The 25,029-nt window shown below is 30.3% G+C and overlaps 1 protein-coding gene across 2 annotated transcripts in view; it reads right to left on the bottom strand.

Annotated features, from left to right (window-relative positions):
• Nucleotides 1–13,216, bottom strand: part of LOC145326736 (uncharacterized) — a 126,004-nt gene extending 112,788 nt beyond the window's left edge. For both annotated transcript variants that reach the window (XM_080170117.1, XM_080170118.1), the window contains exon 1: nucleotides 12,835–13,216. In XM_080170117.1, the coding sequence (XP_080026243.1) occupies nucleotides 12,835–12,841 (7 nt within the window). In that variant the 5' untranslated portion in view covers nucleotides 12,842–13,216. The remainder of the gene's footprint in view (nucleotides 1–12,834) is intronic.
• Between the last annotated feature and the right edge of the window lie 11,813 nt (nucleotides 13,217–25,029).

Below are 25,029 nucleotides of genomic sequence, written 5' to 3'. Positions count from 1 at the left end.
AATAATTTTTATTTTAATATCCGCGGCAAAATGTCTACAATACGATACGATAAATAACTATTATAGAATTTGTATGGTGAATAATTGATGACATATCAATTTCAATCATTTAAGGAAACAATTAAGTTATCTTCCATTGGCTTATCTCTGAATCCCTGGCAGTCAGTGTCAATTAAGTGCAGGGACACATGTTCTATCAAACAACCATGTCCATAAGTTATCTTCCATTAGCTTATCTCTGAATCCCTGACAGTCAGTGTGAATTAAGTGCAGGGACACATGTTCTATTAAAACAATCATGTCCACAAGCAGTGCAGCAATAACAAGATTTTTACAACATTTTACCAGTAATTTTTTTTATATATAAGTTAATTAAGCAAAGATCTTATTCTTGTTTTACAGTGTAAAATAATCATTATGTGGAAATATAGTGTTAAAATGGTTATTAATTTTGATCGAGAAAACTTCCAAATTGAATAAGACCAAACTAAACAGTTTGCATTTTTTATATACAAAATCACCACCCTCGCCACATAACCTAAGGGACTCTGCATATGAAGGCTAGGGGTGCAGCTACTATTATCTTTATAATTCAGTGTAAAATTAACTTATTGCTTTTTATATTAGTTTTAGTTGTACAATTCCCAAACTCTGTACTTATGTATATCCTTCCTTTGCTTAATGATAAGTTCATGATATAGGCTTTAAAATTTACTAACTTAACCATTATCAAAAACAGCGATTTTAATCTACTGAAAACATGACATGTTTGAGTTTAAGTTTCTTTATTTCCTCTAAAATATGTCATTCATTATTTTACTCTTATTTAAAATAAAAATTGTTTTTTATATAATATCTACTCAGGGAGAGGGGGGCATTAGACTGTAAATTACATCGGTACTCAAAGTTTATAACCCCGGAGATGGGTTTTTGAAAAAAGAATGCCGCGTTTTTTTTGACATTTTTTAGACATGTCGAATAAACAGAGTATACAACTATTTATTTAATTATTTCGCTTTTGTTGGTACGGCTTTCATAGAAGAAAAACAAATTATCTTAAATCTATTTTTGCTGCATATTAATTCATGCATCTTTTTAGAGCTGTATTAGACATTATACAAATGACTAAAATATTAATTTGAAAATTATGAATTCTTTAGTTGTATACTCTGTTGGCATTTACATAATAATGATTGATTGAACGAAGACGATATCGTCTTCGTTCAATCAATCAATGTCTAAAAAATGCCGGGAAAACGCGGCATTCTTTCTCAAAAACCCATCTCAGAAGTTGAAAAAACATTTAGGTACTTTTATTGAATTTTAATTGGTTGGTTCAAAAACAAATTATTTTTAAAACTACTTTAGAGGTTATTTTGTTAATCATCATTAGAAAAGTATATTAATTTATCGTCAATTGTCTTATACCTGATAATACTGTTTATTAAAAAAATGTTTAGTTGCGCTACTTATGAAAATAATTATGTAAATAATATGTAAAATATAATATTGTATAATGCCTTAATACTAGGGATCTAAAGGGATAAGACAATGGCCGATAAATTGATGTACATCCCCAATGATGATACACAAAATTACCCTTTCTGTAGATTAAAATTAGTTGTTGAAACGTTGAACACTCAACTTAATGAATCAACCAATCAAAATTCACTAAAGTCCCCAAAGTTGTTTTGCCAACGAATAAGGAAACGTTATTATAAAACTTTGGGGACTAGTGTAATAAACAGCCCTTTATCTCTCTGCATAAAGACACACAAAGTATATAATAATATATATATTGTGTTCTACATACATATAAAAGCATTTTGTGCATGAATAGTTCACAAAACTTTGTTTTCTTTTAGCACATATATTACATATTTACAAAATGAACAAGGATTACAACATCCATAAAAGGGAAGCTCTGATATGACAGGACAAACAAACATTATAACGTGTAGAGTGTCAGAACTAAATAAACTGAATATTAATGCACATGTCTGTACAAAATTATAGGTATATTTGTTGCAAAACTGATTAAATCCTACATGTTACTGTTTAAGGACACACCAACGTTTTTAGGACTTGCTTATAGAGATGCTTCGCTTATAACATTGTACCTGGTGGTATTATGAATCAGTGTTCCAAAAATTTATGAATTGGATAATCATACAGAAATTTGTTATCAAAAAAGTAAAAAGCAGCAGGTTTTTAATGGACGCGCAGTAATAACAAGCTAAAATTCTATTTATAAAAGGATATTTTTGTATACAATTGCAAATGTTTTAATTGTAATTATTTGTAATACTGTATTAAATGTAATTATGGCAGGTATTGTTGATAAAGGAATCAATTAATAAAATTTGAAAATCTGTCAATAATCATGAAACAAAACGAATATACCCTAATTTTAGAGCTGCTTCACTCTTAAAAATTAATAGTGTTAATTTTATAAAATTTCTTGCATAATTTTCCAATTATGCGTTTGTAAGATTTTTTCAACAATTCTTAATATTATGGAGGGCTTTGTACGGATAAAATGATAGTTAAATGTTTAATGTTATATGTATTATTTTTCTTTTAAAAAATATAACTGTTTCATTTAATGGTTTGAAAAATGTTTGATTTAAGAATCAAACTCACGGCCTATCCCTTATCCCTGCGGGGCTTCAGTTAAAGAATTGCCTTAAGCACCCTTCCTACCAGCCTTTTGTTTTCTAACATAACAGCAAATGTTCAAAATAGCACAATTTATTTTTATTTGTAGGTTTTTTTTAACTATTAAAATTTCATTTTTTACCATTTTTGTTTAGGGAAAGGGGTATTTACCTACTTCTCATCAGAGGGTTAGTTTATTTATATTGTCTATTTTTTATATTTTTAAAAATATAGGTATTTCTTTAAATTTTTCTACCTATTCAATAAAAAAATTTAACTGTGATTTTATAGAAACCCTTAACTTTTTTAATAGGGTGATAGTAAAAAATATGAAATAAGTTTATTAAATAATTTTTAACTTTTTGTCTTTTTCGTTTTTGAACCCCCCTAATTTTGAAGTGAGATCGGAGGGAAAATATATATTTACTTTTTAAATGTTTAACACTTTACATTTTTAAGACCTTTAATTTATCAGGGAAAATTTTATACATTTCTAACATTTACAATTTTTTCTTGAAGAGGTTGGTGTGTGGGGGTGATATACTCCATCGCCTAATAGCCTAAAAATTGCCATGGACCAAATTTAAAAATTTAAACATTTTTGGAACGGGATCTTACTGGGCAATACAATACAAAAGGACATCCGTGAATCAGATTACTTTAAAAATTGATTATTTGTCAGTCCTGACCACTTTTATTAGATTCTTATAAGTTGACATCAATCCAAGAAACGGTAAGACCAATGGTGTTGTGATTAAAGTATTACCCATTCAGACCTGCAGTTTCCAAGATCTTAGGCATCAGACAGAATACCTTATTTCTTTAAATATTAGAATAAGATATGGTTTTAGGCTTTTAGCCTATCTTTTAAAAAAAAGCCAACCCTTGAGATGTATCTAAAGCCTCTAGAGGCTAGGGCGAAACCACTAGAATTTATTTAAGACATTATCGAATTATTCAGAATTTAAAATAAAAAGAATATTTAAATAAGAATTTTCTATTTTCTGGAATTTATATTTTAGAATTTAAAAAGAATAATTGTTCAGATAGACAAAATTCATTCTGCTCTTTTTCTTAAAATAAATGATTATCTTTAACATATAAAAGAAATTCTCTATCCATACATAAAAGTATAAGGATGACTCTCTTTACCGAAGGATCATGCTAACCACTGAACCGATATGATTTCAGTTTAACTTTTCATGTGTCCAGTGAGAGTTTATAATTACCTATTCATTTAATATTTATCTATCTATCCACCTTACTAAATATATCTATCTATCTACTAACCACCCAAATAAATTAACCTTTGTCTCCTCCTCCTACCCCTCCCCTTAAATCCTTTTCCTAATACGCCTTAAAACCTATAACTATCTATCTATTATAAGAGGGAAAAGGGGGGGGGGCGGCTTTTCCCTCCAGTCTTTATTTACCAGAATTCCCACCCCTTTTCCCCATTCCCTTCCTTTTTTTATTCCCCTTTCTTTTCAATTTGATGTCTTCCCCTAATAAGCGTTTTTAAACATCAACAGAACTTTTTGAACTTTGAATTAATTAGGTATATTTAATGTAGACATAAAAGGGACTTAGTATTGCCTGCTACCAAAGGAGAAATTTTGTTTAATATAATTGGGGGAGGATTAATAAATCGTTCAATTTGTTATTTCTGTTATTTAAAAGAATTAGCTTTAATTAAAAATTTGTTGTTTTGTATGAAAGTTGACTATTTCAGTTTGGCAAATAATAGGGTGTTCGCTAGAAATATGTAATTTCATAACTTACACACACTCACGCACAAGCACTCAAATAACAATCTAAAATTAGACATTATGTTTTTTGTAGGGTTCTTTAAACATAAATTGCTAAGAAATAGATAAAATAAAGTTTTTAATTTTTTTAAAAATATTGCAATAGAAACTGTTTAAAATGTTTTAGTCATATTTAAAATGAACTATTATGTACATTTTTAATATAAATGAATTGAATCAAAATAATATTTTAATATTTGATATCTAACATCTGTAAAAATTATATATAAAGATAACAGAGATAGATCATTCGAAGATAAATTTATCCCCCCCCCCCCTATTGAAAAAAAAACACAATTGTTATTCTCTCTTAGTGAAGATTTTCATAGTCTGAATAAATATCAATTTATATTACATTGATATATCCCTGCTAAAAGGAGATTTATATAAACTCATTTAATATGCAAAAATTTAGTCAATATTTTGAGTGGATTTTTATGAGCGCAGCTACTATAATATTAGCTATGTCTTTGTGTCCGTACGTCATATTTAACATGTTTTAAGCAAATTGAATTTTATTTTTTTAAATACCAGTGGCCCCTCTCCGAGCATTTAAGGTCTCTGTATTGAAAAGGGTGACATAAAGGAAGACATAAAAATAGCCTGAAACCTTCTCAGAACCAATGGGAAGATTCCCTTGAAAGAAGAACTCAATCAGTTCAATAGAAATTGAAATCTTAAGCTTCAAACAAATAAAAAAACTTATCACTTTAAATAATAGGATATTCGTTAATTTTTCTAAACACATTAGGAGATTTTTGATAAGATAGAAAGTTAAATACTATGAACATATTAAGTAAATGTTTACTTAATTGATCGGTCAGTCGTCGGTAATAATATGTGTTGTTTGTTTAACAAATCTTCCCCTCACACTAATATAATATTTATTACTTTCATAGTGAGAAACAAAGTTTCGGTATAATAAAACAAGATAAAACCCCAATGTTGATTAAGAAGCTTTGTATAGGTTCTGGGATGTTTTTATGCAATTTTTTGAGATTTTAAACTACTTTTAAGCCTTTGGCTTGCCTATTTAATACAGAGCCTTAGAATTAAGAAAATAGAACCGACTTGAATCAAATTTTCATTTCAGTTTTTTTTTTATATTTTCGAGAGAGGATAGCTCGATCCTCAACCCTCCCAAGAGAATAGCTTCAAAAATATGCCCTTTCATCAAAAAAGAGTAAAAATTAGTCCATAGACGAAAAAAGCAATTAACAAAAATAATGCTACTTCTATATTATTTATTTTAATATTTAGGCTTTTATTTAAATAATAATAAGTTTATTATGTTTATAAATAAAGGTATATGCATATATAGTATAGCAGTTAAAGGTTATCTTATCAGCATGTTAAGTTAAAATATAAACAGATTTATAATAATATTACTATTAGACTGCTGAAAAAAAGAGGGAAAATATCCATGTATTTTTTTTTCATTTTTTATTTCTTCATACTCCCTACTCCACCAAAAAACTTTTATATACAGGGGATGTGGTGTAAAATACCCCCTACCCTCTCAAATTTATTTAGTGGGCAAAATTTCTAAAATTAAAAATTAAGACAGTCTACTATAACTCTACCTATTATTAAGAAAGAAGAGAGGGGTCAAATATGCCAAGTTAAGTCAGGGAAAGGGATGATTAAACTAAAATTTAAACCATACTGGTACCCAAAGTTTTATAATTGCATAAACATATTTGTTAGCTAAAAACTTTGGTTACTCTTACAGAATTTTTAATTGGTTAATTAAAAACTATTATTGACAAAACAGAGATCAACCAATAATTAATCGTTCATAGTCTTATCCCCAAGATCCATGCTAAAATTCGATTACCCAAACTCATTTCAGTTGACCGAAAATGCACACAAAATATTAAGTACATGGGCAAATAACCACTCTAAAATACAGCTCTAATAGTTTAATCAAATTTTGTTTTACTTTTTAAAAAAAATATTTATTTGTAAGCTTAAATGAATAGTCGTTAAAAACTTTTATGCTAACATGAAACTATAGCCATTTTTTTTAGAGAATTTGCCTTTCTCTGTCTACCAAGAGTTTTGGGGCCATTGAAAATTAAATCTGTTTGTTACATGTTCATTAAAAACCACGAAATTTTGCTATTAAATTATTTGTAAAATAGAAATGGCACTTCGAAAAAGTAAATGTTTCGCTAGTATTGCCAATAAATCAATGCATCTGACATTTTCGTGAGCTAAATTACTAACACGCCCAAATCTAGATGCAGAGTGGCAGCACTAATAGTAAAGTTATAAATTTATTATTAACTTTTTGCTGTATTTGAAAAACACTCTTTTTTTGGGGTATATTTGCTAGGAAATGGTACAATGCGGTCGTTTAGGTGTCCATAAAATCCATAATTTTTTTTGTAACTAAGACAATTATGCCAAAAATTTTACTCTCCCCCCACCGGAAAATCACTGTACACGCCACTGAAATACAAGATTAATATTAGATTTTATTCCAAAATATATATCTTTAGATTTTTCATTATATTTTTCATTGAATATGAATATAATTCAAAAGTTTAAATAGAGAAATTAATAATTTATATAACATTATAAAAATAGAGCTTATCCTATAGTCATGAAAAATTGAAACAAAAACGTATAAAAAGTTTCTATTTTGCTAGGGCCCTAAAAGTATACATAGAACCTTCACAAAGTATATTTCCGCTTCAGTTAGTAATCAGAAAATCTTAGAGAAAAAATAAAATAAATATTGAATGAAATAAGTATTACAAGGAGAGTTATCCCAAGATAGGAAAAATGATAATAGTCATTTATCGCATCGTTTTAAAGCTCTCGTGGATGAACAGACTGATAAATAAATGAGGCCAATATTAGCAACATAAATTGACGACAAATTTTCCCCTGTCAATAAATCCGCGTTTTACATTCATTTATGTTTGCACCTATAAGTTATTTATTGGAGGTTGTAGTTTGTTGTTAATTTTAACTTTTAAGTTAAATTACTGCAAAACAATCGACAAAAAACGTAAGATGACTCAAGTCCAAAATTTGAAGCTAGAAATTTGATTGAAATTCTTGTTTATTGATTTAATCAGAAATCTAAAGATATTTTTTTTTTTAACATTTAGCGATGCGAGGTAAATTGGTTACAGTTTTTGTACACTCCAAAATCCTAAATAATTATTTAGTTTTAATCAATAATTTGAGCAAATCGCAACGAAAAAAAAATTGTCACAAACAAACTGAGTTTAAAATAAAGACAGTTTTTTTTTAATGACAATTTTAAACATTTCTGTACAAAGTAAAACTAAAAGTAGGACCATTTAGCCAGCCACCATTTTTGTATACATTATAAAAAGCTTAGGATTTCTTGAGGCTACACGAATACATATTTAAAGGGGATGATTTTTAAATATTTTTTACACTCAATAATAAGTTTCTAAGTAGTGATATAGGCTATTTAATGACATTAACTATGAGTAGCGCAGCAATAATATGACTGTTAAGGAATAGAGGAAATAAGGATGGCAACATCCATTGGTAGCAAAGAACTATAACACATGGACAAAGTGAATCAAGTGGTCATCACAAAAAGATGAAAAAAATAAAATAGAATAAAAGATATCAAGAATGGCAGACGGACGGACAAGGTAAATTATAGAGTAGCTTAGCTACTAAAATGAATATTTAAAGTCCAATCAAAATTCTCTAAAAATCATGCGGGTGTGTGTTAAATGCGTTAAACAATGTTAAACAAATTAAATTAGCCTAAAAAGTGACGGACTCAGAGACTAATGAACGTACAGAAGCACGTTATAACCTAAACATAGCGTAGCTGCGCTACTAAAATAATATGTATATATATTGTATAATTAGTTTTGTGCATTTTTCTGACATATTTTATTAAAGAAAAACAAGAATCAGCAGTTTTTTTAAAACTTGCTGATTTTTACTTCTATTTGTTTATACAACAAAAAACAACATTTATTATGTTATAAAAAAGTGTTTTTATTTATTTATTATTTGTACTATAAGTAGGAAAAAAAGTACAAAGCTTCCGTATAATGCAGAACCCAATCGGTTCAGTGGTAAGTGAGATATCAAAGGAAAAATAATCTAAATGGCTTGCTACTTTATATAACGAAAGAGCTGCTTTATTAAATGACAAATTATGCTATTTCCTATTTTTATTTAACATTTCAAATAAAATTTAAAATTATTGAAGAATTCAAATTTTAAATTCAGAAATGGTCGCAAAATCTGATTTTATTGTTTAGAGGGCGGATAAAAAAATAGTGAAGTGATCCTACTGCTGCTATGCAAGAGTCTGCAGAATGTGGGGTAATACCCAGTTCACGCCACTAAGTCTATGTGAAATTGGCTACAGAGGGGGGGAGGGGGAAAGTGACACTTTTTGAAACCAAAACTAAAAGTCAAAGGAACTCAACTAAAAAAAAGAGTTACAGGTCTGACATTTTGCATGGCAGTTGCTTTATAGGGGTACAATATGGAACTGTGAAGAAACGGCTGAGAAAAGGCAAAAAAAAATTCGGCGGGAAACGGCGGTTTTCGGAGGTTGCGCCGCCGTTTCTTCACAGTTCCATATTGTACCCCTATAAAGCAACTACCATGCAAAATCTCAGACCTGTAACTCTTTTTTTAGTTGAGTTCCTTTGTTGACTTTTAGTTTTGGTTTCAAAAAGTGTCACTTTCGCCCCCCCCCCCCTTTTTAATATTCTTTTTTACAATTTTGAGGAAGTGAGGTTATTAATTTGTAATTTGTAATTTGTAATTTGATTTCGCCGAGAGAAAAGTATTTAAAAACAAAAACATATTTCAAAATTTCTCGACTGTAACACATAACCCTAAATTTATCTTTTACCACCAATGCTACTGCCATACAAGCGTAGCAACTCTACAATTTATTGAATAGTTAAAAATAGGTGTAATACCTCTTAAAAGGCTACAAACTATAAATAGCCTAAAACCACACTAGGACTTATGTAAAGCTTGCTTAAAAAGAAAATAGAGTTCAGTCGTAATTAAAATCTTAATGTTAAGACAAAAAGAAAATTTTTCTAGGCATTTATTTTTTTGTTGTGTAAATATTTGAATTTAATTTAGAAAGATGTCTTTCACTACAGGGTAAATATTTAATTCCTATACACAAAAACTTGCAAGGGGAATAAAAGTGTGTGGAGGGGGGGGGGGGGTGGAGAGGAGAAACACACATTAATACCGAGATAGAGAAAGGGAAAGAGAAAGAAGCAAACATTGAAAAAAGAGCAGTAATCAAAAGAATAAGAATAAAATAAAGAAAATGAAAGAGACAGAGAGAGAGAGAGAAAAATTAATTGTATTAAATTAAAACTAATTAAATATATACCTACTCAAAAACAATAATTTTTCATTTAATAATTCAAAAGCCAATAACCATGAAATGAAATTTATATTTAATATTTTAATTTAATGTTGACAAATGACGCTAAATTATTTATTCACACAGTTTAAAACAGATTTTTTATGAATATAAAAAAATGTTTATAAAATACAGCAATATTATAATGTTAAATAGCAAAGCTATTCTATATCTCTCTTTGACCGTCTGGGTGTTCATTATTATTTACTGCGCTGATTTTTGACATAGAAACCGGTTTGTTCTGTCTTATTGGCTTTTCTGACATTTTAATGAAATTGGTAAATTTCCCTTTTTAGTGGATGTTTTTATACTTATTTTCATTTACACTTTTTATTCAAAGCTGAATTACCTATACTTTATATAGACTTTTAAAAATTGCTATATTCTAATATTACGTTATATTTAAGCAACATCTTTCAAATATTTGCTGCAAAAAAAAACGATTATTGTTAGAGCCACTCCTTAACTCTGTTTAGGTGGTATTACAAAAAAATTAACCGCCAAATTTCAAAAAATTAATTGTAAAAAATTAACAAACTATATCCATCAAACTGGTTTAAATCCTATAATTTTTTATTTTAATATCCGCAGAAAGCTGTCTATAAAACGATGCATTAAATAACTACCTATTATTTGTAAAATTCCATTTAACCTAATAACGGCTAAAAATAAAATACATCCTTATCTAAATTTTTATTTTTAAATTTGTAGAACCCCCAAATTTGTGCGACCATTAGGTAGTTATCTTTTATCAGATATCTTCCTTTCAGTTTAATTCAACATTTTTTATTTGGTAGCTTAAAACAAGGACATTTAATTATGTCTATAGAAAGCGCAGTAACTACAAGCTAACAACGTAAATAGGAAGAAAAGTGTCAATAAATCCTTGAATATGATATTTATTTATTGCTTAAATTGTAAGTAGTAAGGTTTTCTGTCTGTAGCTTAAGATTTCATTTACTATTAAACCGATTGAGTTCTTCATTTTAGAAAAGCTTCACAATGTTTTTGGATGGTTTTATGCTATTTTTTTAAAGTCTTAGGATGGTTGTAGGCTCTTTTTCTGCAATTTTCATATTCCTTCAAATACAAAACCCCTAGCAGCTAGTATTTGAAAAAGTACTAATAAAAGAACATTTGAAATTAAACACGTGCTGTGCTTTTGAGTTATCTTTTTACAAAGAAAATAAATCTACAAAATTCTGTCTTGTGTTGCTTCTAAGAGTGAAAGAGGCATAGACGTCCAATGGTGGGGATAAGAGGGTGTCCCTAAAACTTTACACCCCCTCAATTTACCCCCTTAAAATTTTGAAAACACAATAAATTACCCTCACCCCCTTAAACTTTTTAAACCTTTTATTTTATTCCCCCTCCAATGTAACCTATCCCTCAATTCCTGACTTTTTATCAAGCTATTAAAAACTAAATATCAAACACGAAAATGCATTTTTAAAACAAGTATTACAACATCCTTGAGTAGCGTAGCAATTATAGATTAATATTTCAGCTTCAAAATTCATAAAATCCAACTAATGTTCTTTTGTAAAGAACCCAAAAATTGGTTATAGGATAACAAAATTAAAAGCATGATAAAATATAATATCCACGGAAAGCTGTCTATAATTCGAGGCGATTATTGTTAGGTATATTGTTTAATTTTTTGAGCAAAATTGGTAATGTGACCCAGCTATTTTTTTTATATTTCAAATGTTTTATTTTTTTTGTGAAAATTAGTAATTTTAACTTTTCTGTGTGAACACCAAAAAACTTTTAAACTCATTTGGATAGCATCATTCTAAAAATACGCCCATTTCTTAAACCTTCAATATATCAAAAATACTTTTCCACACCACACAAGCTTTAAATTACCCCTATTGAAATAGATTTTAAGGGAGGGAGAGGAATGGTTGATAAAATTAAATCTAATTCTCTAACCCTTTATTTCCTTTGTGGAAGTTTCATATAGGTCCTTAGCTGGTTTAAAGTCATTTAATTTTCGAATTCAAGTCTTGGGATGGTTTTTAGCTGTTTATACAAACCCTCCATTTAGAATACGAAGCCTTTATAATTATATGCTAGTGGCACAGCCGCTAATTATATTTCATAAAATATATTTTCAACTTTATAACACCATAGGTTTTTTTCTCCCTGCTATTAGCGCTAAAAATGGCCGCCAGATTATAAAAAGTTGTAAAAACTAACATTTTTTTCTGTGTGTAAAAAATTGCTTATTTTAGCATTTTTACACTTTTTATTATATAATAACATACTTTTATGTTTTTTTCATCACATTTTGGAAAATGAAAGTAATATATAAGCCACCTATATTTTGTAATTTTTCATTGAATTACATAAAGTATATAAGATTTTTTGTCTGAAGCTTAAGATCTCAAACAAAATGCTAATCCTACTTGGTTGTTCTTTTCAGGGAAGCTTTATAGATATGGTTTTAGGCTATTTACTTGACCTCCGATCTCCAGGCTAGGGGGAAGCAACTATTATTCTATTTTTTATGTTATAATTTGTATGTTTAATTCTTTTTATATACATAAATATTTATCTAAAAAATACATATATAATATGTATATATGAGTCTATTGCTAACTTCAAAAGATCAAATTTTCTTGAAATTAGTTTAAACAAACTTTCAAAAATGTCTACAAAATAATACACTAAACATTTAGATAAAAATAATTTTATTTTTAAATATTTAAAATTCAAGTTTTTTTTAAAAATTGTTGACATTATAAAATTTTTATTTTTTACCTACCACTTTTTTTATTAAAATATTTTTTAAGTAATTTTTTTTTCTTTCATAAACCATATATTTTGTTTATTTTTCAAATATTTTAACATAATCAATTATTTTATATCTATTATATAAATAAGTTTTGCTTTATAATCTAAAAAAAGTAATTTGAAAATTTAGAAAAATAAAATTTAAAAATTAATTACCTTCCATTCTTTAAGATTTAAAGTTTTTTTTCACTTCATTTAAAATTCACAAATATTTTTGTAACATTTATTTATTAACCATTTTTATATTCACAATATTGTAATTTTAGTATTTTAAACAATATTTCAGAACTTGTTATTTATCTTTTTTTAATTAAGCCGACAAAAAGATAATTAATTCAATTTATAATTTTCACATAAAAAAGAATTTTCTTGATGTAAACACTTGTGTAGAATCAACAATTTAACTGTTGTCTTACTTTCTCTCACTTTTATTTTAATTTTTATAGTAAAATTTTCATAATAACTTGCAATTAAAAATTACTTTGTTTCATGTAAGGACGCGCAAAGCTCCTTCTCTGTTCACATTATAATCTTAACTGAATTGAATCTCAGGGTTATCCACACACAAACACAGGTTGCCCCATTCCCCTAAAATTATTTCCCCGATTTTCTCCAATGTAAATAATCGTACATTTTAGAGAAGTCTCTCAAAAACGTCTTTAAAACGTTTGATCTACATTTCAATGAAAAAACATAAAAAAGATTAGGTAAATATGAAAAAGACAAAAAAGTATATTTTATGCTTAAATTTTTAAATTTAAATCTTTTTGGGGAAGCCTTTTAGATAAAAAAAAATGACAATTATTTTAGAAATGATGTAAAAATACAAAGACAAAATTGAGATAAAGTTTTAAAACAAATTATGGGGAAAAGCCTTGAATATAAGTTGGCTAGATTGCAAACATAAAATTGGCGTGACGGCAGGGGAAATCAGAGTCCTGTTACAAAGAGGCCAGGCGGACGGCAGGGGTCAGACTAGAGGAGCTGTAAAACAGGCGGCATGGGTCACTGTTGTGAGACAAGTCTGAGCAAACGGAACGGGTCGTAATGCATTGCAGTTTGGCTGTTCCTGGTTACTAGGCTTATCCACTCAACACTGAACACACACACATAGTTTCATGACTGACGCACACACAGAGAGAGACTGCACGCCGGCGGAACGGCATGGACCGCGCTCATTATGGACATTTTTTGGTCATCTAGCTTCATAAAGCTAAAACTTGATATTTCTCCTTCTTAATACTTAATATGCAATTTAATCCCCTGACCTTCGCTTTAATTAACCTTAACAATGCTTTCCTTCTAGAAATATTCTTATACTTGTTTTTTTTTATACAAACCCCAAAATATTAAATTTGAAAATCAGATAAGGGTGCACAAAGAAATAATTCAGAGGGGGAATATAAATTATAGAGGGGGAGGGGGCAAGGGGGAGACAGAAGAATAAATGATGAAAAAGTGGGGGAAGGGGGTACTACTCTTACGCGAATGTATGTATAGACGTTTATACAATATTACAGCGATTTGAAAATTTTAATAATATCAATTATGCAATTATGTTTTAAAAATCTCTGTAATTGCCAGATTTTAAAAAAAAGAAAAGAAATTATTTGAAAAATTGAAAATATTAGTTGTAATATAAAAACACCCCATGAAATAACTTGGAATTGTGCGTTGAAAATTGTATGGCGTAAGCAGGAGGGGGGGGGGGGGAGGATTTTTCATTTATTTATAATTTTCATATTAATATATCTTTTTTATATTTTTTTATAGCCTATAGAAAAGTAACAGGATATCTGTCTGTCTATGTGTAATTAAGGATCTTGCTAACCGCTGAACCGATATGGTTTTCCTTTGGCTTCTAATACGTCCTGGGAAGGTTAAGAACTATTTGGAGTAACGGTACAACTACCCTCCCAAGAGAAATATCCTCTAGACAAAAAAAATGCCCCTCCGCCCCTCCCAAATTTTTATACAACTAAAATTGAAGATGCTGTGAGTATTGGTGCAAAAAATATGACGTAACAAAAAAAATTAGCCAATGAGAGGCCGTTATTGACCAATGGTAAAATTTATAGTGGCCTCTCATTGGCTAATTTTTTTTCTTACGTCATATTTTTTGCACCAATACTCACAGCATCAAAATTGAAACTTCTCCTTTTAGAAATTAGACTTCCCAGGACATATAGGAAGCTACCCTGTAAAGGAGAACCATAAGGATTCAGTGGTAATCGAGATCTAACTTAGTAATTACAGACAGATAGACAAACATTTTTACCCTTTGTTATTTCATCTGTAAAAAAATACCATACATAATCAACTAAAAATTTATATTCACAATGCAATATAAAAGACTGTTCTTACTCTAAAAGCTACATTTTGATGAATTTAATGTTAATATTGTTGTTTTTTATAATAGACCAATAAAGGCAAAATTTAAATTATCTGTCATTGAACTATCCCTGAACTATAATATCTTATTATGTTGTTAAAATAGAGAATTAAAAACCTAATGATTATTAAAACATAAAAAAGGTGATTATAAAGCTATTTGTTACTATAATTGTAAATTAGGTATCTAAATTATCTTTCTTACAGCAAAGCTTTTCTTCAATTATTGGTATTTCAAAAAAATAATTTGTGCATTCTTTATTTATTATGAATAGTTTAGTTAAAAATTGCTTTTAAAAAATAAAAATAATAATTATAAGTGATTTATTGAAAATATTCAACAAAGAAAGAAATATTAGCAAAGAAGCTTGAAGAAGGGGGTTTACAACACCCCCCCCCCCCCTGAAAATTGAAATTGGGAAGGCCTGCCTTCCTCCCACCAAGAATACAACCCCCTGATAAAAACCTATGGACGTTAATGTATTAACAATTATAAAAATCGTATTCTTATAAAATAAATTAAATAATTTCTATTTTAACATTACTGTATAATATTTCATCAATCTTTTTTAATACACCTTATTTTCATCTTGTTATTGTTGCTTTGTTTCTAAACATAATTGTCCTTGTTATTGTTAATATAATCTGAATATCTCAAATAGTTTCTACATTCTAAATTATCTCAGGATATTGATGTTTTATAGAAATTAAACAATTTTTATGTAGCGAAACTACTCTATAATTTAAAAAGTCCGTCTGAAATATTTTGAGCCAAACTGTGAATTACTTAGCTAATATTTAAGGACTAACGACTTCGACCCTTACATCTAGGGGCTCTGTGTTCCATTGGATAGGAAAAAAAGAAAAATAGCCTAAAACCATCCTAGGACGTTCAAAATAAAGTACTTAAGAATAAGAATGTTTTAGAAACATATTTTAATGAATATACATAAAACTAAAAACAAAAATGATAACATCCAAAAGTAGCGAATTAAAGATCGAATTGACATAAGTAATAATTGGCCAATAAGCAGATGAAAGAAAATCACAGAATCTTCAGAAGAAATGTTTTATTTCCTTTGAAGCAAGATGGACAGAAAGACGGAAAAAAACAATGTAATAGAAATCTCCACTGCTTCTTTCAGCTGTATATCTTCAATAGCAGCGGAAAAATAACATTTACCCCCTACTGCGAATTGACAGACAAAGTGAATTATAGAGTAGCTTCGCTACTAAAAAAAAAACTAATAACCCCTTTAAAACTGTATGGTAAAGTTTTAAGTATTTTTTATCCCATTAAAAGGCGGAACAGTGAATGATTAGTGTTTGTGAAACAAAAACTAGTAGTTCTATAGAACAGCAAATATTTTTAAATAGCATATTTAAAATCCACTGTCTCAGTGGTTTGGTGATTTTCTTCAAAGTGCCAAGCGATCACACCAACCCCTATTTTTGAAAATTCTAAAAGAAGGAAATGGGTAATTTTTCCCTAACTAATCCTATTATATAAAGTAGTAAGCGTTTTTTGTCTGTCCCGAAGGATCTCGCTAACCGCTGAACCGATATTGTTCTACTTTACAGTGAAGCTTCTTATAGGTCCTGGGAAGGTTTTAAACTATACCCCCCCCCTAAAAAAAAAAAAGAATATTTTTTTTTACTTTTTTGAAACTCAAATTTAAAATAGGATGAGGTCGACTTTTCCCCCACCTACCTTCAGTACCTCTAGAGGATTCCAGAGGGCGATACCACTAGTTTCTGAAATAGGAGCAGATATTTTTCTGTGTGCTAAACTCCTGCGGGGCTTATACCTAGGGTGCCCTATCCCTGCAAGGCTACCCTGTACTTTATATAAATAATAAACCTAAAATCATGGATAACTAATACCCCCTGATTTTAAATTTATTTCCAAATAGACTTTTTATGCTAGAACTTGCACTTTGAGGGATACCGCCGGGATCCTAGGGGACAAGACAATGGACGAAAAATTTATCTACACATATAATTATGAGAAAAAAATATTTATATAAATTTAAAATATTGGTGGGAAAGTTTGGACACTGCATATTTTAAAAACTATAATTCAAGTTTAATAAAAGTTTAAAGACCAACGAATGAGTAACGTGTTTTAGTCATTAAAACACGAAAAGATGAAATTAAAATAATTTACATATAATGAATCGTTAGAGATAAAACTATAAGGTTTTATGTATATCCTATTATTATAAAGTAGTAAGCGTTTTTTGTCTGTCCCGAAGGATCTCCCTAACCGCTGAACCGATATTGTTCTCCTTTACAGTGAAGCTTCTTATAGGTCCTGGGAAGGTTTAAAACTATTTTTGGGGAGGGTGTCTTCACCCCCCCCCCCTCTAAAAGATATTTTTTTTATTCTTTTGAAACTCAAATTTAATATTGGATCAGGTCGACTTTTCCCCCTTAAGTGCCCCTAGAGGCTTCTAGGGGGCGTAGCCGCTAGTCTATAATACAAAGTAGCTTGATGTCTGTCCGTCTGTCTGTCTGTCCCTTAAGATCTCGGTAACCACTGAATCGATTGGATTCTCTTCTTTATGGAATATATCTACAGGTCTTGTGGTGGTTTTAAGCTATTTTCTTGGAGGGTGGGACACCCCACCCCCCCCCCAAAAAAAAAAAAAAAAAATTCCCCCATAATTTTTTTAGGCAGTTAATTTTAAAATGTGGTGGTTGTAACACCAGAGGTAATTATTCTTTTGTGTTTTTTAATTACCTCTTAAGGAACAGCCCCTAGATGCTAGGGGCGAAGCCGCTAGTTAGTATAATAATGAAATGAAGGATATAATATGAATGCATTGCATTACATACATTCATAGTTACAGATACATACACTGAGGAATGCAAAAAACATTTAGCGAGTAAAAGAAAACCTTATAAAACAATATATTAATCTGAACAATAAAAAAAAATATTTACTATGCTTTATTGTTTGAACACCTAAAAGAAGCGCTTTCCATTTTATAAATGACCCCATCTCACCTTCCCTACGCTTTAGTGTTCTTTCATTGTATCTAATCTTACAAATTGGCGATAAGATATAAATCAAACTATTAATAAAAGATTTGTTAGTTCTGAAAAGTTCTGTTTGTCAAATTTTATCCTCTACTAATAGTCCTACAATCCCATTACTTTGAGAACATAATTTATAATTGATTCATATTTTGAATAGGCTAAAGTATTACCTATATTACTGCATAACAGTTGGTTGTTCTCTATAAGATTTTAAAAATGGATACTTTGTTGTTCCTGCTCTGTTTATTTTTCTTTTTTTTCTAAAAAAAATCACCCAATAAATTTATATTATGTAAGAAACACCGTAAACCATAACAAATTCAGACGAATTTTTTCTCAATTCTAATTTAGTTCTATCTAAAATTGTTTAAAGCTGTAAGAATATAAAGGCTATAAATCTTTGATCAGGATTATAATAATAACCCATAATAAATAGTATATGTCTATCCCTATGTCTTACTTAACCGAAAATACACTTATCTTTCTAAGATTTTTTGTTACACTTTAGTTTAAAGTAAAATTTTCAAAAATTATTATAGTTATTATCTGAAGTGACAAACAGGCAGACGGAAAACATTCTACTCATTAATATAGTTATTTCAAATAAGGAAATTTTATCTATCTTGCAGGGAAAATAAGAATAAGGTAGGAATTCCATTAATTTAAATATAATAGATGCTGCAAAAAAGCTGTCTAATATGTTGAAAAAAAGTTCCAAGTAATGTGTGATACTAATTTTCCCCCTTGTAAAAGGAACAGAGACATATTTTCGGCAATTCTGATTAACGACCAAAATTTTTAAGTCAACCAAAGTTATGAAACTCTGGGTACTAATATAATTTACAGTACAATGTTCCCTTCCTCCATGAATTACATAATTCAATCTATTTATAATACGTGGTAATTATGACAGGGGAAATTTTGTCGTCAATCTGGGTTGCTAATAGAGTGTTCATTTATTGGTCAGTAGATTTCTCCAGTAAGAAAGGAGGGAATGGAGTGGGATTTTCGTAATAATAGTCAGCTGGAAGTACCATTTTATAAGAGTAGGCGAATCTATGGTGCAATATCCAAGTAATTAATAATTATATATCGATTTATCGTTCCAAATTACTAAATATTTATCTCTTTCACTGTTTGTATAAGAGAACAATTTAGTTCTTATCCTTATAAATAAATCTCTAATAGGCTTACACCGGATTTTCTGCAAATTTTTACAAGCATTGTGTTTCTATAAATACAGTTTGTACATTAGTCTGATATAAAAGTAACAAGATAAATGTTAGTCTTGTCTATAGATTAAGATTTCGCTTACCCCTGGGCCGATATGGTTCTCCTTCACAGTAAAGCTCCCCATCCCCCTCACGGATCCCTGGATGCCCTTAGGTTATGGCGAACAGCTGAACCTATTTGGTTGTGCTTTTCAGGGAATATAGCAATACTGTTGAGATAAATTAATTATACCCTAACCCACAACCATTTTTGTATAGATACTATTTCAAGCAATTAGTTTTGAAATATTATTCTAAGCCTACTAATATAACTAACCCTTATATATTTAGTAAAAACTTAATATTTGCTTCATAATAAACCTTCTTACTAAATATCTAACACTTAGAAGAGGGGAGTAATAAAGTTGATTTTATGATTTTAAAAATAATTTATTTCCGTACAAATACAAATAACATAAAGTAAAAGATAAAAAAAAGGCCTAAAGCCCTCCATTACAATGGTCTCAAAAAGTTATTCTGTGTGTATATGTTTTATTTATATCTTGGTGGATTTTCATACACTTCATACCACACCTAAGAACTCAAATTTAACTGGTCCCAAAAGTGCTCTCATTCACTGGGCTAATCATCTTGGGGAACTATGAAATTGTGTGGTACAATATAAACTAGCAGAGTCCCTAATAATAATTTTGATCTTCAAAGAATAACTTTTGTATTTTGCAATTAATACTTTATTACTCCTTCTTTAGATTAAATTATTGGTATAGTAGTTTACAATACTCGTGTACCTACATGCAATGGAGATACTCAAGAGAAATATTGTCTAAATGAGCTAATAGGAGAATACTGACAGTACATTTAAGAGATTTCATTGGTTGAAACACTTTACAGATCTTGGTACGTAAGGGCATAATTCTTTTATTTCGTTCGCATTATGAGTCAGCTATAAATTGTTGGGTAAATTAATTCGTGTATAATTGTTATCCCTCTTGTAATGTGAAGCATAAATAAAACATAACAAGTTACTTATAAAAATTCTTTGAATAAAGTTAGCTGTCTTAGTTATTTCTTGCATCTTATTATAAACAGCTTTCCGCGGATATAGAATGTACAATCATAAGATTAATACCAGTTTTTTTTAGCCCCGAGGGGAAGAAGTCACCGGCTAAAAAAAACTGGTTTTAATCTTATGATTGTACATTTTTATATTCGTAGAAAAATGGATATAATACGATGCTAGACATAGTTTTTTCGTATGGATGCGAACCGGTTCCTATCCACCGGATTCGAATTAATGCGAGAATAGTTATTTCTTGCATCGTATTATAAACGGCTTTCCGCGGATATAGAATGTACAATTATAAGATTAAAACCAGTTTTTTAGCCCCGAGGTGCCGTAGGCACCGGATAAAAAAACTGGTTTTAATCTTATGATTGTACATTTTTATATTCGTAAAAAGCTGGATATAATACGATGCTAGACATAGTTTTTTCCTATGGATGAGAACCGGTTCCTATCTACCGGATTCGAATAAATACGAGAATAGTTATTTCTCGCATCGTATTATAAACGGCTTTCCGCGGATATAGAATGTACAATTATAAGATTAAAACTAGTTTTTTTAGCCCCATGGTGCCAAAGGCACCGGCTAAAAAAACTGAGCTGGATCTTTAAAAGCGTAGCCGTTGCCGTAGTCGTGGTCAGAGTTACAGCCACCAACCTAATAGCGATCTTTAAATCATATTAACCACGCGTTGCCGTGGCCACAAAAAAAAATGCGATCTTTAAATCATATTGGCAACGCGTAGTCGTAGTGGTAGTCGTGGTTGGCCACGCTAAAAGAAGCTACAGTCCGTTAGTGTGGCTAAAGCGTTGCTAAAGCCACAAAGACAGCTACTTTTGATAATTTTAACGTAAAACCATTGAAAACATAAATTATAATTGTTAAATAAATGTATAAATAATTGTACGGGCATGGAATATTTTATTTGAAAACTATCATAAAAATATTTTAATTGTGGTTTTTATAAATAATAAAATAAAAGTAAATTATAAAAGTTAGGATGTAGTTTATTTATATGATGTATGAAATAACGTACGGGCATGGAATGATTAGTTAATTTTGAACCGTCACGTGTGGGTATTGGGTAATACTAATAAAGTATGTTGCCTGTGTTACATAAAGAGACAGTTTTTAGGAAATTAATATGATAAAACTATAAATATACTTAAATTAAATTAAATTCTTTTGGGGATTTATTACTGCAATATTATTGATAAGGTTGGAATATGATTACATTTTTTAAATTTTAGTAATCGAATGTATTTCTTTATTTATATTGCATTTATTGGACTCTCCCTTTGTCTTGTGTGTAGTGGCTGTCTGTCCAGCCGTGCTGGGCAATTGGCCGGTCGTGCAATGTCGTGCTGTGCCGTGCCCCGGCACGATATAGGCCATACCAGCCGTAGTACCAACTACATTGGATCTTGCCCTTAATAATATGTAAATATTACAAACATTTAAAATGTGTTATTAAAATAGTAATTTTGTATAAAATATAATTTCATTTCTTTGATGAAAATAACTTATTTTTAGGTGGGCCATAAAAGATTTTAGATATCTATAATTCTAGGATAGCCGGCATTGCACTTCTGTAAAATCATTTAAAAATCCATGTTTTATTAGCAGCACTGTGGCGACGACTACGGCTACAGCTACAGCTACGACTACGACTACGACTACAACTACAACTACGGCAACGGCAACGGCTACAGCCACGGTTACGGTTACGGCAACGCCAACGGCTACACATTTAAAGATCCAGCTCTGGTTTTAATCTTATGATTGTACATTTCTATATTCGTAGAAAACTGGATATAATACGATGCTAGACATAGTTTTTTCGTATGGATGAGAACCGGTTCCTATCCACCGGATTCGAATGAATACGAGAAAAAATATTATATCCTTGAAAAAGTTTATCTCCTGCATCTCGTATATTACAAAATGTAAACAACGGTTTCTTTCTGCAAAAATTACCTTTTTAAGTTTGTCCCTTCCCTGTTGAAGCAAAGGATCTCAGCTGTAATATATTAATTGATGCTGAAATTTAAGTATGTATTGTTTTTATTTTTTTGTTGTTGAATATTTTAATTTTGATCTACATTTGTATTATATGTAATTTGTAATTTTGCCGCTAGGCTTCTCAAATACTTTTTTTATTTTGTTGTGTACGCTTTTATTATAAATTAAAATTAATTATATTTTAAATAATTTAATTAAAATTATTTCAAAAATTTATTAGTTAAATTATAAACTATAAAATAAACAATTTTACCCTAAAAAATGAAGATTTGTTTTTAGTTTAGTTTGATTTTTTAAATTATACTCACTCAGTACGCGAGATCTTAACGACAGATAAACATCCTGCTACTTTATATAATTTAATAATAATTATACTAGCGGCTTCGCCCTATTAAAAGTAGAATTTTATCGAGTCCTGTTGACGCAGGATTATTAATGAAATTTATAAGATATTTGACACTGTACTGCACTGAAGGATCTTCCTAGACCTATATGATAATCGTGAAATTATTACTTGGATGCCAAAAAAAAGTCATCTGGTGCAGCCGAGATGATTACAACTTATTTTCGCCGTCGTCTTTACTTTTTTTTACGGTGCTTGATTTTCCAGGGAGGAAGGAGACATTGGGCTGGTTATTAAATTAGTCCTTAAAGTTTTGTAGTAATGTTTTCTTATTCGTTGGCTTTAAAACTTGGGGGATTAAAAGAAATTGTTATTGGTTGGTTCCTTAAGTTGAGTGTCCAAACGTTTCAACCACAAATTATAATCTACAAAAAGAGTATTTATTTGTATATTTATTGTGGTTTTATATCAATTTATCGGCCATTAGTTTATCCCTTTAGATTCCCTGGTGATTTTCCCTCTGGCTTTCACCATTTCATTATGAACCTAAACTATGAATATAGAGGTGTAATCAGTGGCGTGCGAAGCACTTTGTCTAGGGGGGGGCATTTTGAAGATTTTGTAAAATTTTGCCCCCCCCTAAATCAAAGTGCCCCGGGGGGGCACTTTGCTTTAGGGGGGGGCATTTTGATTATATATACAAATTTTTTTCTTCAAATATGCAGAAACCATTTGCAAGGGCGCGAAGCGCAAATTTTTTTCTTCAAATATGCAGGGAGGGAGGGGTTTTTGGGCTATTTATTACACTAGTCCCCAATATTTCATTGCAGAAACCATTTGGAAGGGCGCGAAGCGCAAATTTTTTTCTTCAAATATGCAGGGAGGGAGGGGTTTTTGGGCTATTTATTACACTAGTCCCCAATATTTCATAGCAGAAACCATTTGGAAGGGCGCGAAGCGCAAATTTTTTTCTTCAAATATGCAGGGAGGGAGGGGTTTTTGGGCTATTTATTACACTAGTCCCCAATATTTCATAGCAGAAACCATTTGGAAAGGCGCGAAGCGCAAATTTTTTTCTTCAAATATGCAGGGAGGGAGGGGTTTTTGGGCTATTTATTACACTAGTCCCCAATATTTCATAGCAGAAACCATTTGAAAGGGCGCGAAGCGCAAATTTTTTTCTTCAAATATGCTGGGAGGGAGGGGTTTTTGGGCTATTTATTACACTAGTCCCCAATACTTCATAGCAGAAACCATTTGGAAGGGCGGGAAGCGCAAATTTTTTTCTTCAAATATGCAGGGAGGGAGGGGTTTTTGGGCTATTTATTACACTAGTTCCCAATATTTCATAGCAGAAACCATTTGGAAGGGCGCGAAGCGCAAATTTTTTTCTTCAAATATGCAGGGAGAGAGGGGTTTTTGGGCTATTTATTACACTTGTCCCCAATATTTCATAGCAGAAACCATTTGGAAGGGCGCGAAGCGCAAATTTTTTTCTTCAAATATGCAGGGAGGGAGGGGTTTTTGGGCTATTTATTACACTTGTCCCCAATATTTCATATAAAAATTTCTTATTCGTTGGCTCAACAACTTTGGGGACTTTAATGGAATTTTGATTGGTTGATTAATTAAGTCGAGTTTCCATACATTTCATCCAATAATTGTAATCCTTATAAGGGGTAATTTTTTGTATTGGGGATGTACAAAATTTCCTTGGTAAAAAGTTTATATTATACAAAATAAAATACATCCTATAACCTGGTTTGTTATGTTCAGTGAAAAAAGGTTATAACCTAACTGTCTGGTTGGCGCGAAGCGCCAAAAATTTTTTCTTGGAGTATTTCTTGATCTTTTTTTTGGAAACTGGGATTGTTTTGCTTTTTGTAGGGTAGGGGGCAAAAAGGGGCATTTTTGTTGACCAGGGGGGGGCAAAATGGGGCATTTTTTAACATTTAGGGGGGGGCAGGGGGGGCGGTTGCTAGGGGGGGGCAGAGGGGGGCGTTTTGGTCGCTAGGGGGGGGCGATTGCCCCAAATGCCCCCTTCGGTTCGCACGCCACTGGGTGTAATAAGAATCACTCTTCAGTTGTGTTTTAGTTCTGCCTGGGTTAACATAGTGTTCAAATATCCTTATAAAAAAGCAACAGTATGTCAATTTTTCTTTTCTGTAGCAAAGAATCTCGCCAACAGCTAAATCTATATGGATTTCTTTTACTGTGAAACAGTTTTGGAAGGATTTCTCCATTATTTTAATGTAAT

The sequence above is a fragment of the Acartia tonsa genome, chromosome 8, assembly GCF_053477335.1.
Source record: "Acartia tonsa isolate MP-2025a chromosome 8, ASM5347733v1, whole genome shotgun sequence".
Lineage (NCBI taxonomy): Eukaryota > Metazoa > Arthropoda > Copepoda > Calanoida > Acartiidae > Acartia > Acartia tonsa.
This window is presented reverse-complemented; position numbering and strand designations above follow the sequence as displayed.